At 37.5% G+C, this 15014-nt stretch overlaps 1 protein-coding gene across 4 annotated transcripts in view; it reads right to left on the bottom strand.

Moving 5' to 3' along the window:
• Window positions 1-15014, bottom strand: part of KIF16B (kinesin family member 16B) — a 287436-nt gene that overhangs the window by 231959 nt on the left and 40463 nt on the right. For all 4 annotated transcript variants that reach the window (XM_059705489.1, XM_059705488.1, XM_059705491.1 and 1 more), the window contains 6 exons: window positions 13403-13500; window positions 12563-12672; window positions 9649-9791; window positions 8078-8246; window positions 7765-7896; window positions 5243-5418 (listed from right to left, as the gene is read on the bottom strand). In XM_059705489.1, coding sequence (XP_059561472.1) covers window positions 5243-5418; window positions 7765-7896; window positions 8078-8246; window positions 9649-9791; window positions 12563-12672; window positions 13403-13500 — 828 coding nt within the window. The remainder of the gene's footprint in view (window positions 1-5242; window positions 5419-7764; window positions 7897-8077; window positions 8247-9648; window positions 9792-12562; window positions 12673-13402; window positions 13501-15014) is intronic.

The raw sequence follows: 15014 nt of genomic DNA, 5'->3' as shown, positions 1-15014 counted from the left end.
CTGGACTTTACATCCCTGTGACTGTTTTGTAACTACCGATTTATAGTTCTAAATCTCTTCACCTTTTTCACCATCTCCCCAACACCCCTTCCTCTGGCGCCATCAGTCTGTTCTCTCTGCGTATTTCTATTTTGTTTGTTCATTTATTTTGCTCTTTAGATTCCACATATAAGTGAAATTACATGGTATTTGTCTTTCTCTGACTGACTTATTTCACTTAGCTTAACACCCTATAGGGCCATCCATGCTGTCACAAGTGGCAAGATTTCATTCTTTTTTTTTTTATGGCCAGGTAATATTCCAATATATATGTATATACACTGAGTGGCCAGATTATTATGACCACCCCATCAGTATAATGAAGTGAATTTGTTATGCAAATAATAATAATAAAAAACCTTGAGAGTATTTGCTTAGGAAGTTTTCAATATTCAGTATTTTTGGAAGTGTCAATGAAGTACTGATGGGGTAGTCAGAATAATCTGGCTGGTCATAATAATTTGGCCACTTAGTGTATGTTCCATACTTTTTATCCACTCATCTACTGATGGGCACTTGCATTGCTTCCATATCTTGGCTATTGGAAATAACTCTGCAATAAATATAGGGGTGCATATATTCTTTCAAATTAGTGTTTCTGCTTTCTTTGGATATATAACCAGAAGTGAAACTGCTGGGCCATAAGGCAATTCCATTTTTAATTTTTTGATGAACCTTCATTCTATTTTTCATACTGGCTGAACTAGTTGGCATTCCCACCAATAGTGCACTACGTTTTCCTTTTCCCCACATCTTCGCCAATATTTGTTTATTGATTTACTGATGATTGCCATTCTAACAGGTGTGACTTGGTATCTCATTGTGGTTTTAATTTGCATTTCTCTGATAGTTTGAACATCTTTTCATATGTTTATTGGCAATTTCTATTGTCTTCTCTTCAGAAGTGGCTATTTCCTATAGTTTTGTTTTTCTTTTATGAAAGCTGACATCATACTTGATTTTAATTATGAATTGCACTCCTTGTTGTGATAAAGTGTCTTTTTGAAGCTCATATAATGCTGTTTTTACACTGTTTACTTACCCCTTGAATTAGCTGGTAGATATTTGCCCATCCTTACAAACATCATATAACTGAGTTTTCCTGTGTGACCGTAAGAGTTATCCATCTTAATACCGACATTTCTATTATCTATCTACTATTTAAACCTTATTGATGACTCCAGCTACAAAAATGAGGAATTCATCTTACTTTCATCTTCTCTCATTGTGTTTTTTTTATTCTTGACTTTTCTTCATTTCATTTCTATATTGTTTCATTTTCTTATTACCTCCAGATAAATTCAAAAGAGAAGAATTAAGAGACATTTTTCTCTCTGCCAAATTCAAAGCACAAGTCTGAAAATATGCTTTAAATATAATATAATAAGAGAACATTTGAAAATACAAAATATCCAAAAGCTCAATTTCATGAATCTTCTGAGAAGTACAAACCAATATAATTCAGTGATACCACTATGCACCCATCAGCATGGTTACAGTGAAAATGGGCAGTACCAAGTGTTCGCAAGGACCTGCAGGAACTGCACCTGGCGCTTTCATATACTGATGGTGGAGTATAAACTGGCATCCACTAAAACTGGACATATGTACACTCATAGGAAATGCATCTGCATGTTCACTAAAAAGTCCACAGCAGCATAATAGTACCAAAAAAGAAACTCTGCAAATGCCCATCAAAAATAGAACCTATAAATGAGTTGGGAAACATTTATATGATAGAATACAATATAGAAATGAAAATAAATGGCTCTATAACTCCATGCACCAAAGTGGTGAATCTCACAAATACAACGTTGAGTGAAGGAAGTAAGGTCAAGAATATATACTGCACAATTCCATTTATGTAAAGAACAAAAATAGGCAAAACTAAAGACTAATCTATGCCTTTAGAAGTCAGGATATGGTTACCCTTAAAGGGAAGAGTGGATAATACCTAGAAAGGAACATTAAAGGGGACTTCTGGGGTGCTGATAATGTTCAGTTCCTTGATGTAGGGGCAGGTTAGATGGGTGATTTCATCCTGTAAAAATTCACTGATCCGTATATGTATATAAATGTAATTTTTGCACACATCTAATACTTCAATAAAGAGTTCACATACATATATAAATGACTACATATATATTTATCTATATGTAGGAGAAGTGAATCCAATGTCAAAATATTTTGTTTTATTAAAACTGTGATTTTAAAACTCTATTCACATGACATTTGGATTGTCAAATACATAAAATTATTAAAAGAAATTGATTTTTATTTAACTGTACCAAAATGACCCTAGAAATGGAACTTTGATTTGAGTAACATTCTCAATGAACCATGGCAGCATCTACACTAATAAAAGAGAAACATGCAAATTGGTGTCACTCCGCTACGCCCAGCAGCCAATCAGAGTAACTATGCAAATTAACCCAACAAAAATGGCGGTCAATTTGCATATGCAGGCACGGAGCGAAGACTGAAGGCTCCGGCTGGAGTGAAGACTGAAGAGTCTTGGCTTCTCAGCTTCAGCGGAGAAGCCTTGCTGCGGCCACAGCAGAGAAGCCAAGCCTCAAGGCTTGGACCAAAGGCCTGGGTCCTGGGTGCTGGAGGAAAACTGGTGCCGGTAGCCAGGGGAAGGAAGGCCTATTGTGCGAATCTTTGTGCAACGGGCCTCTAGTTCAGAATAAAAGAATGTGGAAATAGAGCAATGTCATCAGAAAAATGTGAACAGATTTTTAATGGGCACATAAGAACACCTGCTTATTTTATTAGGCATCACAAATTTAATTAATCTAGAATAAGCCTATATTATCTCACAATTTATAGAGCTTCATAGTGTGATAAATTATTTTAAATTGGATTCCTGTTTTTATTTTAATGTATTGAGTTTATCAAGGAATTTTATCTTCAGTGTGTTATAAAATAGATTTAACTACCTTTCCCATTCTTATCCCAAAGACTACAGCAACAAAAATACTTCTTTAATTACAATAGTCTGTAGTCATGCAAAAATCAAAATAAAAGACCACAAAATATAAGACATCCCTCAGGAAGAATTTGTAAAAATTTTAGTAAATGAGAGCTTTCCTGCCCACATGATAAGGCTCCTTTCAAAAATTTCCTCTGTTTAATTTTAAAAGGCTAATCTTTCTTTTTCTTCATTCTCATAACTTAGTAAAACATTAACTAAAGAAGTTGCACAAGAATTTCCCAGATACTTTCCTTCACATATAATTTGGGTGATCCCATAAAATCATACTTAAATGTTTACTTCAGATAAATAAAGTTTTAAAAACACTGAAAAAGATCCCAATAACAAGGTGTATAAGTAAAAATAACTATTGGGTTCATGTCATATGTTATATTGCTTGATAACAACACAGACAGCTGGACTATTTGTTCTGACAACTTCCTTTCACACACAGGATAGCTCCCCATCAAAAAGTAAAATGTATGTGGACATGTTTTTAAGTGTAATGAGTAATTCCTGCACAACTGTTGTCCAGCATCTTATGGGAAAGAACTTCAGTTGTATTTCAGGTCACAGGAAACTCAGTAAGATTTTTATCCTGTCAATATCTTCATAGGTCAAACCACTAATGGGATGTCAAGGGCTTAACGGGCCATATACAGTATTCCTAGATAGGAAGCTGCTCTAGAGAGAGCACTTGGCACTTAAAGAAAACTAATATTTAGTGACATGCTTGTCATCTATTCATAGGTTAGGAAAATGGGAAGAAATGTATCTTTGTTTATTTCTAACTCCAATCTAATGCAAACATTTTGAAAAGCTATTTTTTATTTTAGGAGTGTTTGTTACAAGTGTCTAGACCAGCCGTGGGCAAACTACGGCCCGCGGGCCGGATCTGGCCCGTTTGAAATGAATAAAACTAAAAAAAAAAAAAAAAAAAAAGAACGTACCCTTTTATGTAATGATGTTTACTTTGAATTTATATTAGTTCACACAAACACTCCATCTATGCTTTTGTTCCGGCCCTCCGGTCCAGTTTAAGAACCCATTGTGGACCTCGAGTCAAAAAGTTTGCCCACCCCTGGTCTAGACCTATAAGAACCTAGTTCACACTATTCATCAAGAATGTAACTCTTGCTCTGGATGGTTTGGCTCAGTGGATAGAGCATCAGCCTGGGGACTGAAGGGTCCTGGGTTCAATTCAGTCAAGGGCACATGCCCAGGTTGCAGGCTCGATCCCCATCAGCATGCATGCAGGAGGCAGCCAACCAATGATTCTCTTTCATCATTGATGTTTCTATCTCTCTCTCCCTTCCTCTATGATACACACACACACACACACACACACACACACACACACACACACACTGACCTTGCCAATGTGGCTCAGTGGTTGAGCATCAACCTATGAACCAGGAGGTCATGGTCAATTTCCGGCCAGGGTACATGCCTGGGTTGTGGGCTCAATCCCTAGTGTGGGGCGTGCAGGAGGCAGCCGATTGATGATTCTCTCCCATCATTGATGTTTCTATCTCTCTCTCTCCCTCTCCCCTCCTCTCTGAAATCAATAAAAATACATTTTTTAAATAAAAGAATGTAACTATGAATGTAAACTCTGCAGATTATAAGTAAATTCACTGTGAAAAACACAAAGCGACAAGGCCCCTTCCCTAGAATTCGCAAAGATGCTGAAGTGAGGCTGTTCCAACAATCAAACAAGGCCCCAGGAATATCGTCTCAGCCAGGCTAGAGGTATGTCACACATGTCACTGTGTCATCATAACCACCTCTGCAAAGGACAGTACAGAACAAAAATTCAGAAAGATGTTCAAACTAGTCTTTCATTCCTTCTGTTAAAATACATTTTAAAGTCACAAAATGCACAAATAGAATTTTAAATATAACTCCAAGCACCTCAATTTCCTTCCACTAATGGAGATTATGCTGCTAATCCTATTGCATGCTAAATTTCCATCCATAATTGATAACTATTAGATAGTTAATCATTTCAGATTTAGTGGATAAAATCTTACTTACATAAGGAGCACAAAATAAATGTAAAGACAATGGAAGAGTGATGTAAAGGAGAGACTGGCTAACTCATTCAAGCTTCACTTAGCACTTATTTACTCAAATCAATACAATAAGTGAGATAATTATCTCATTAAGATCTAGAAATAGATGCCATTACTCAAAGAAAATTATCCATAAATCTCAGAGTAACCCGACCTGATTTCCTTGAGCAAGCAGCGTTTTCAGTCTGGCTATTTCAGCTCGCAGCTCACGGATGAGTTTGACGTTGGCATCTTCATTAATGGTAGGCTTGTTGATGATATTTTTGGCTCTATTTGCATAGCGAAGAGTACTTAGGGTTTCTCCGTAATTGACATCCGCAGGTGAAATGGCTATGAAGAATGAATTCAAAAAATAATTTATCCAGCATTCCGTGTTTCCTTTAACACAAAGTTGGTTTGTAATTTAAAAGTCAGATTAACCCCAGGTCATTAAATAAATATTCCCTGCCACAGTAATGAATATTAAAAATTATCTAAGATTTATAGGAAAAGCACTCACTATACTAAATTAAATGTCATTTGGCACTTCTTAAGTGTAGAATCAGCCACCGAACCAACTCTAAAATGAGATATGAGGGCCTCCACTGTAGGTTAGGGAGCTTTCTCTGTTAAAAATATTGGAAAAATGCCCGGCTAGCGTGGCTCAGTGCTTTAATGTTGACCTATGAACCAAAATGTCATGGTTCGATTCCTGGTCAGGGCACATGCTGGGGTTGCAGGCTTGATCCCCTGGTGGGGGGCAGCAGATCAATGATTCTCTCTCATAGTGGATGTTTCTATCTCTCTCTCCCTCTCCATTCCTCTCTGAAACCAATAAAAAAATATTTTTAAAAATATATTGGACGAAGAGGAATTCAAGACTACAGTAGTGGCCCCTCTTCACTGGGGTGGGGGACATGTTACAGCCTCCCAGTGGGTGCCTGAAAGCACTGATAGTACCGAACCCTGACCGACGCCTTCACCTCATCTGGAAATGTGGCGGCAGCTTTATGGGCAGACGCAGGCTCTGCAGCCATTTTTATATTTTTCAGTCCAACCCTACTCCTGAGTCTGTGTAACCGTCCCTTACTTGCAGTAAATGGCTGGTGTCCCCTGTTTCAGGGGACACCTTGCTCAAGTCCGTATACAGGCTCAGTGACTTCTGGTGCAACATGTTGCCATCAGTGGAAACACATTCTCTGCTCATGTCTTCCAGCCACAACTGTATGCCTTCTCCATCCTAACTAAGCGCTTATCACACACTGTGGTCATAACTAAGAAGTCTGAGGTGTGACAGCAGAAGTAGCATGAATTTCTTTTCTTTCTCCACAATTTCATGGATAGAAGATTCATTCTCACCATGGATACAACATCAGCATATGATGTTTTTATTTTTATTAAGCTGAGAACTTTCACTTTTCACTTAAAAGAAACCCTTGATGAAGTCTATCTGGCATATTCAAATTACCAGCCTCAGTACTCTTATACTTTGGGGCCATCATCAGGTAAAATAAGGGTTACTGGAACCCAAGCACTGTGATACCAGGACAGTGGATGTGATAACTAAGAGGGCTGCTAAATGACATATATAGGGTGGAGATGCTAGACAACGGCATGATCACATCTTGGGTGGGACTGGGCAAGATGGGAGAGATTTTGTCACTGCTACTCAGAATGGGACACAATTTAAAACTTATAAATTGTTTATTTCTGGAATATTCCATTTAATATATTCAGACCAAAGTTGACCGTGAGTAACTGAAAACGCAGAAAGTAATTAGGGGAGACTTGTACTTCTCAATATTAAGTAGAAGTTAAAATAGTCTTTGAAGTTCTGGTCAAGTCTACCACCTATAAAAATCCAGAGCCTGAAATTTTTGAAAGAGTCAGTGTATCCATTCATTCTTTTCCTCATAAAGCTGTGGTTAATTGCACCCTCCTCCCCTCCACAAAATGTAGGGCTTAGGTGGCTACACAATGCATCTGGGGGGCACACCCCAGAATAGATCCCCTGCCCAGTTAATACATGGCAGGCAGAGTCGGGGAGACACAGAGACAGGGGAAGGGAAAAAGAGGTAGAAAGTAGGGGGAAAGTAAGGTTAGGAGGAAAACAGGGTTTAAGTTCTCCTCAAGAGTTATCTTCCCTTTGTATATTTTTCTCTGTTCTGTTTCTTTCAGTTAATTAGTGAAAACAGAAGTAAAGTATATTGCTGTTGTCATTATTATTTGTTGTATGTACTGGGTCTTTTCCCTCTCAATTCTCAATATTAAATTCCACATGTAAGGGTTTAAAATTTTTAAGTAAAAAGCAAAGGTCTAATAAATGGTAAAGACGTGGAGAATTTATCAATTGACCTAGGTTATTTTTACTTTACGTCCCTATAATGACTTTCTCCTATGAGTTAGTGAAGTAAAAGTTTATATCTTATACTTCAAGCAGAGAAAAGTTGAGAATTATTCTGTGCGTATCCCAGCTTGTGTAACCATGAACATGGCAAGTTTATGGAACCAGCAAGAGGGAGAAAGAGTAATATGGTACTACAGACTAGGTCACAGTTAGTGGTTTTCTGCATGATAGAAAAACTATTCGTTTTTCAACATAAAAAGATGCTCTTTCCTAATGAGACTCTTTAAACTTAAATATCTAATTAATTCACATGAAAACACTCTGTTGAGGAAAAGAACTTGAATTCTTACTGGCAATCATGATAGTTTTAGAGTTTCCTCCGAGGCTATCTTTTAACAACCATGTCAAAACAGAGTCCCTGTAAGGCACGAAAACTTGCTTCTTCTTGGCAGAAGGGTTGGCTGCATCCTGAGATAAATCAGCTGCAGGGAGGCAAAAAAAGAAAAAAAAAGAAAAGAAAGACAATTATTGAAGATTTTTCCATCTGATTTGGCTTCAGAAAACTTTGAGGATATAGCCTCAGTTTACAACACAAACATAATTGCTTTGGGCTAACACAGGACCACAAAGAATAAGAGGAGGCAGGAGACAGTGGAAACCTACCTAAGGCAGAAATGACATTGCCCAGAGTCACGAGGGACTTGTTAATGTTCCCCCCTTCCTTCAGTCTGACCCCTGTGGCACCAGTGGCATCGGCGCGCTCACTTCCAGCAAGATCGACCAAGTGGATCTTACTCACGGTTTCACACGGCATTTCAGAATCAAATTTTGCCTGCAGCAAAACAGAACAGCAAAATTGAAGAAGTATAAACTTCTGGTGTTGACGATACAAATGCTAATTATTTTCCACTCCTATGATCTCTCAGCATAGGTTTTGGTTCGTTTTTTTTTTATTTGATTGTTCCATTGGCCTTCTCATAAAAATTTCCAAAAGTAAACTGAATACCATATGTGACTTCTAAATCTTCTGAAGAACTATTCCATTATTCAAATCACTCAGTGTCTCTCAACAAAGGCATACTGAGTTTGACTGTAGCGGAATAGGAACCTAGACACTGAGGGGCACTCAACAAAGAAAAATATAAGTAAACAAATAATTAGTTTTGTTTTCATCTAGAATCTTCAACATTCCAAGCACAATGGCTCTCCAAAATAGGAAAAATGTAGACAATTATGTAAAAGGTCATTTGGCCATTATTTGATGTTCAAATTTTTGTTTCACAAGTTATAACATGATCAACTGAAATACTGTATCCCCTGATTCTGAATTTTACTTTCTGAAAGACTTTTAACTTACACTTGATAGTCTGAACCAAAATGCTAAAAAGAAATCACCACGTTTTGATGAAAACGTAAACCTCTTAGAAATGGCCAGATCCTACTCTGCATTAAGTAGAACGCAGGAGAAAAACCAGTGGAGTAAGTAAAAAGCAAAGGTCTAAGCAAAAGGTAAAGATGTGGAGAATTCATTAATTGACCTAAGAGAATTTTTTCTTGTCTTTTTGTTTTCTCTCTGAAAATGCTACCTTTTTGTATCTGGTGTGTTCAATGGCTAATACAAGCCAAGACATCCCCAAACTCCTAACATTTTATTAAGCCCTGAGAGGACCCTACATTTTTGAATTCATCTATTCTACCAGCCTAGGTGTTAAAATATTTGCCTTCAATAATTTGCAAACATATTCAAAATGCCCTCTACCCCTTGATCAGAGTGAATTCTTACATTAATACTTTAAAATGTTCCCTGTCCTTTAATATCATTCTAATAACCATAATCAACATTGCGGGGTGACCTCTGTGGAGCGATAATGCACCCCAATGTGTTACTTACATTGGCCTCCAGCTGGTCTGACTAGGAATCCATTATCTCCTACAGAGCTTGCAACATGAAACTTTTGCTGAATTAAGCACAAAGCAAGACTTTTTGTGTCTTGAACAGGGCAGAAGCCTGCTAACTCTTTTTTAAGAGTACACATGAGGACATTTCAAATTTCTGTGACTGTAACCACCGAGAAACTCAGCACAGAGCACATGCTCAAGTCTAACTAACAGGAACGTGACAGTAACCTTTGCCTGATACTGCTCCTGGTTCCACAAGGATGGGTCCTCAGCTGGTGCTAATCAGCAGGTAAGACCTCAGGGACACAGCCAGCTGTTCCGCGAATCTGCCTTACCTGAGTGAACTTGATGGTGAAGATGGCATGAGACCTGCTACTGACGTCGTTCATCCCGGTCGCTGCAGTGGTACGATTGATATTTCCTGCATCCATAAGTTCTTCTACATCGCCATAATTCTGTACTAAATGTTTGGATAAATCTGAAAAAAAGGGGGGTGAAGCAATCTTCCTAATATATAGCAAATGGAATAGGAAATCCACCTCTATAAAGTAAAACACAACTGGACAAATCGGTTGTTGGCAGATCTTACTTGTTCCTCTAGAGGGGTAGTTTATAACACATTCAGGAGCTGAGCCTACCGGGATCAAGTCCCAGCTCTGCTGCTTGTGAGTAGACTTACATGGTTATGGCCAAGTCACATAGCCCACCATGACTCAGTCATCTGGTCTGAATAACGCATGCCTAACACAGGGATAAATGTTAGCTATTATCATCAGCCTCATTAGCATCAGTCATGGCACCCAGAAGAGAAATGTAAACACTAAATTCAGGCAAAACCAAAGAGTATTCTTTTAAATCCTCTTTAAAAACTTCTTATTCATTTTCTTGGAAACATTCATATAATTCCAAAGTCAACTACTACAAAAGGTACACTGTGTAAAGGGTGTCCTCCTACCCCTAGCCTATAACCCATCACCCATGTTTCCTTCTGTCAGTCAACCCAATGTTATCAGTTCCTCCATACGCTTCTAGAAATAACCCATACACATATAAGCATTTACATATTTTAAAAACATATTTTCCCTTTCACACAAATGGCAGCATACCAAAAACATAGTTCTGCATCCTGCTTTTTTCTATGTAATAATATAATGAAGAATATTCTGTACCAGTTAAGGTGATGCCTCATTCTTTTTTTCTTTTATTTAAATTCTTTATTGTTGAAAGTATTACATATGTCTCCTTTTTCCCCCATTGACCTCTCCCCGGCCACTCCCAGCCCCAGTACATGCCCTCGCCCTACCCCCCTACTGTCTGTGTCCATTAGTTATGCTTACATGAATGCATACGAGTCCTTTGGTTAATCTCTTATCCCTTCCTCCACCCTCACCTGCCTTCCTCTGAGGTTTGATGGTCTGTTCAATGTTTCTATGTTTCTGGATCTATTTTTGTTCATCATTTTTATAGCTTCGAGAGTATTTGACTGTATGTATATGCCATAACCAATTGAACCAGCTGCCTATTGAGATTACAGAGGTTGCTCACATTTTGTTTCCAATTACAAATAATACTGCTACAAATAATTTTGTACACAGGTCTTTTCAAGTATGTGAAAATATTTCTGCAGAATAAATTCTTAAGAGGTGAAATTGCTTGATCAAAGCACATTTGAAATTTTGATAGGTACTGCAAAAAATTGTTCTCCACAGAAGGCAATTTACACCTGGCAGTAGCGTTGTACAAAACTGCGTGTCTCCCATCACTGTCATATCAGGCTTTCTTACATCTGCCAAAGACAGGTAACAAATGTAATATTGAAGAATTTTTATTTTGCTTTTCTCTATGAGTGAGGCTGAGAATTCTTTCTCCTATTTAAAAATCATCTATATTTTTATTTCTGTGAACAGGCTATTCACACACTTCATTCACGTTTCCACTCTGTTGTTGGACCTGTCCTTGTTGATTTATAGGAGCTCTTTACATATTAGAAAAATTAGTCCTTTGTCAGAAAGTTGAATTGAAAATATTTTCCCAATTTTGGAATTTTCTTTTTACTTTGTTTATGGTATTTCTGCCAAGTATAAAATTTTATTTTTTTATCACTTCAAATTTAACACATTTATTTCATGGTTTCTGGGTTTTAAGTAAAAATTCTTTAAAGTTTTCCCTTCTCCAAATTTCTGGAAATAATTAACTTAATAACCCATACTCCCCCAAAGTTTGAATAGAAAATTTATTAGAAACTAAATCCCCATGTGTACCTACATCAAATTATGGATGTTTTGCCTTGTTTGATTATTCTGCCTCTTCACAAACCAGCTTTATAATATGTTTTAACATCTGATAAAACATTAAAGACAAAATCTGAAGCACAAAGAGGCTAAATCTATTAACAATAGTAGCTATTTCACACTCCACAAAACAAATACATAATCACACACCTTACTTTGGGCGTAAAAGGCAAAAGTTCAATTGGAAATTTAATAAAATGCAGATGGGGTCCTATTGGTGCACATGATATCTGCAGGTAAAACTAATAACCATTCAGGAACATCTTCAAACCCATAACCAGTTCTCAGACTTGCCTCCAAAAAGACACACATGAAAGATGACAGCCACACTAAAGCACATCCCTGTGTGTGATTCCGACACGCCAGCCATCACTCAGCTACCTCACTCAGAATAAGTGAAAGCCTTTTTTTTTAAATAAGGAGAGCATTAAATCCAACCTATTTTTTAAAGAATTTTTTAAATAAATAGCAAGGGCCATCCCCTTACCCATCTATACTGGTGATATTCCTCACAACTGACCATGACAGCTATCAGAACACCAATGGTGAGAACCTCAGCACAGGAAACTCTGTAAATGACCTTCTCAAAAGGCAAGATGTCACAGAATCTCTTTGTGGTCATGCTGCATTGGTGTCAGTAAAAATATACCGCCAAAATGCAATGCCATTCAAAAAAACAGGTGATAGGGTTGCTGATCTTGCCTAAGAACATTGAAAAACAATTTCCAGAGAGTTCTTAAAGCCAGAGGAAATCTATTGGCAAGCCCCAGAAAATCCAGTAAATGCCCAGTGAAGTACAAATTCATTAAATAAACATTGTATAGTAACAGCATGGCATTTTTACTATAAAAAACTGCCAAAAATTTTTATATCTCACCATTATCCTACTTTTTTCTTTGAAACTATTATTTTTGGAAAATTCCCAATAAGAATAGGGCTGTGAAATATTCATTCTTACCCTCAACATAAGGTCCTTCTTTTGGATGCTCCCGGACTCTTAAATTGAAGGTTTTGGATGACTTCCGCCTAAGTAGATCTCGCACACGTTCATTATAAATCTCTAAGTAGCTAAAAATTTTAAATAGAACTGAATTCAGAAAAATTATTTCAGATAATTATAGTAACAGTAATAACAGCAGCAACATGCATTTATGGGTACTAATGATGCATCTGGTAATACATTAAGTGTAATATGTCATTTAATCCCAACAACAACCCAGAGGTAAGTGGTACAATTATCCACATTTTATAGGTTAGGCAATGGAGGTTTACAGTGATTTAGACAACTTGTCCAAGGCCATAGAGCTACTGAGAGGTCAAGTAGCAATAACTCTTGACTGCTACGTCTGTTCTCAAAACCACTGAAGAGACTGGCTCTTAAAAAAGTTTAATTTCAAGGAGGAAAAAACACCTCAATCATGAAGACTTATTTAAAGAGTACATTTATAGTGATCCTACCAACATAAAGAAAAACACAAACCATATTCAGCTAAACGAATAAGGTAAGTGAACTGGGTATACACTTAAAACTCAAAAGCTCACTCCATTTGAGCAAAACATCCAAAAATGAGTGTTTCTGACCAATCTGGGTTATTTCTACCAGCCTCCCAAATCCTAAAACAAATTGTACTCAAGAAAGTCACTGAAAGTAAACGAGTTTTAAGGTTGATGTCCTGCTACCATGGTTCAGGAGAGGGTAGAGGCAGATTCTCCCTTCAGAACCCAGAGGTGTTATCCATTCCTGATGCCTAAAGGCAAGTACTGCCAAGCTCACACGCACTCAGGCCACGGGCCCTACCTGACTTCAGTTCGAAAAGACGCTTCATCCCATCTGGTGGTTTCACTTATCCGACTGAAGAGCCCTTCACATATCCGAGGGATTAAGCCAGAATCGCCCTGCAGTGGGAAAGAGGAAGGGCAACAGCTGTCACTTGAAACAAAAGCCACCGATGACTGAATATGTGTAGATCGCTGGAGGGGACTCAGACTCAAGGGTCTGCATGCCACCCCAAAGCCTACCACCCAGTGCCCAAGTCACACCATTTCCCCCCAAAACTGCTTCCTACTCTGTGAAATAAGAGAACTGAGCTTTCTAATTTCTGCACACTGAGATTACGGTACTATGTGGTTAGCAGCTGTTAATCAGTTAAATCAAGGCATGCAAACAAACATAAGAAAACAAGAGGGTCTACAGCTACAGAATAAATGTTAAAAATCGGATCTATAACCAAGGAAGTTGAAATTCTTTTGATGCACTAATCCCTACACGGGCCTTCCCAGACAGGAAGAGCTTAACACAGTGTATTACTTATACAATGGGGGCATGATCAATAACTTTCATGTTCAGTTAGCATTAAGCTGATGAACATCAGGTCGATATGAAAGATGAGGCAAAATGTTGTTAGAAAATGGAACTTCAGAGCCTCAGTGTTTTCTTCCAAAGTCCATCCCCATCTTCCCTCAATCCCCCACCCAAAATAACACACACACACAAAAAAGAGATCATAGCTGTAAGAGATTTTTTTTCCTTTATACCATTAAATCAGTACCAATTCTTATCATCAAGAAAAAAATAAAACTTTTACCACATTGTAAGTTCTTACTTTACAAAATAAATTTTAAAAAATACATAAATAGTACTCAACTGTAAGGTCAGAGAAGATAGTTGTAATTTGTGAGCACTTTATAAATGTTTCACTTACAGAAAATAGCTCCAGGGAAATTTAACTTTTAGATGAGGTTTCTTCCAAAGGCACAGTAGGAGAGCAGGAAGAGAAAATTAATGATAGAAAGCAAATGCATCTGTTTGTTCCTCCCTATTTATTCTTCCCTGCTTTTCAGCACTGGGGACTCTCCTCACAGCATCATCTACTAATCTTGTCAAGGAAAAGCCTGGAGTCAGAAGCCAAGACACATGTACTGAAATACTGTCATAGGGAGTGACCCAGACTCCTGACTATACTGCTACTTTCTTGCACCACCCAACCATTAGTCCTAAAGGCACCGCTGTGCCGCCAGCAGGAGCCTGCGGTCCTCGGCCAGTATCTCCATCTAGAACAGGCCACAGGCCTGAGAGTCAGTGAACAGTTTTCACCAGGACATAAAAAAGGAAAACATGGCACTACTAGATCTGGAGAAAACACAGACAAGATCAAGTTCCTGCAATAAAGCCTAGTTGTTTTTACTCCTCCATATTTTAGGGCAAATATAACTCTAATGTTTGTTAATTTATACAGCATAACTACTAAACTCTACATACTGTGTTTATAACCATATACACTCTATATAAACTATATAATTCTAATCCTTTTTATGTATTTGTTTGATTTATATAGTACCTTTTTACCAAAGAGTTAGATTTTTTTTTTTTACATTTTTCTTGGGGAAAAATGTTTTAAATAATTTTAAAA

The sequence above is a fragment of the Myotis daubentonii genome, chromosome 8 (genome assembly GCF_963259705.1).
Source record: "Myotis daubentonii chromosome 8, mMyoDau2.1, whole genome shotgun sequence".
Lineage (NCBI taxonomy): Eukaryota > Metazoa > Chordata > Mammalia > Chiroptera > Vespertilionidae > Myotis > Myotis daubentonii.
The sequence above is the reverse complement of the archived record's forward strand: the minus strand, read 5'-3'. Positions and strand labels throughout refer to the sequence as shown.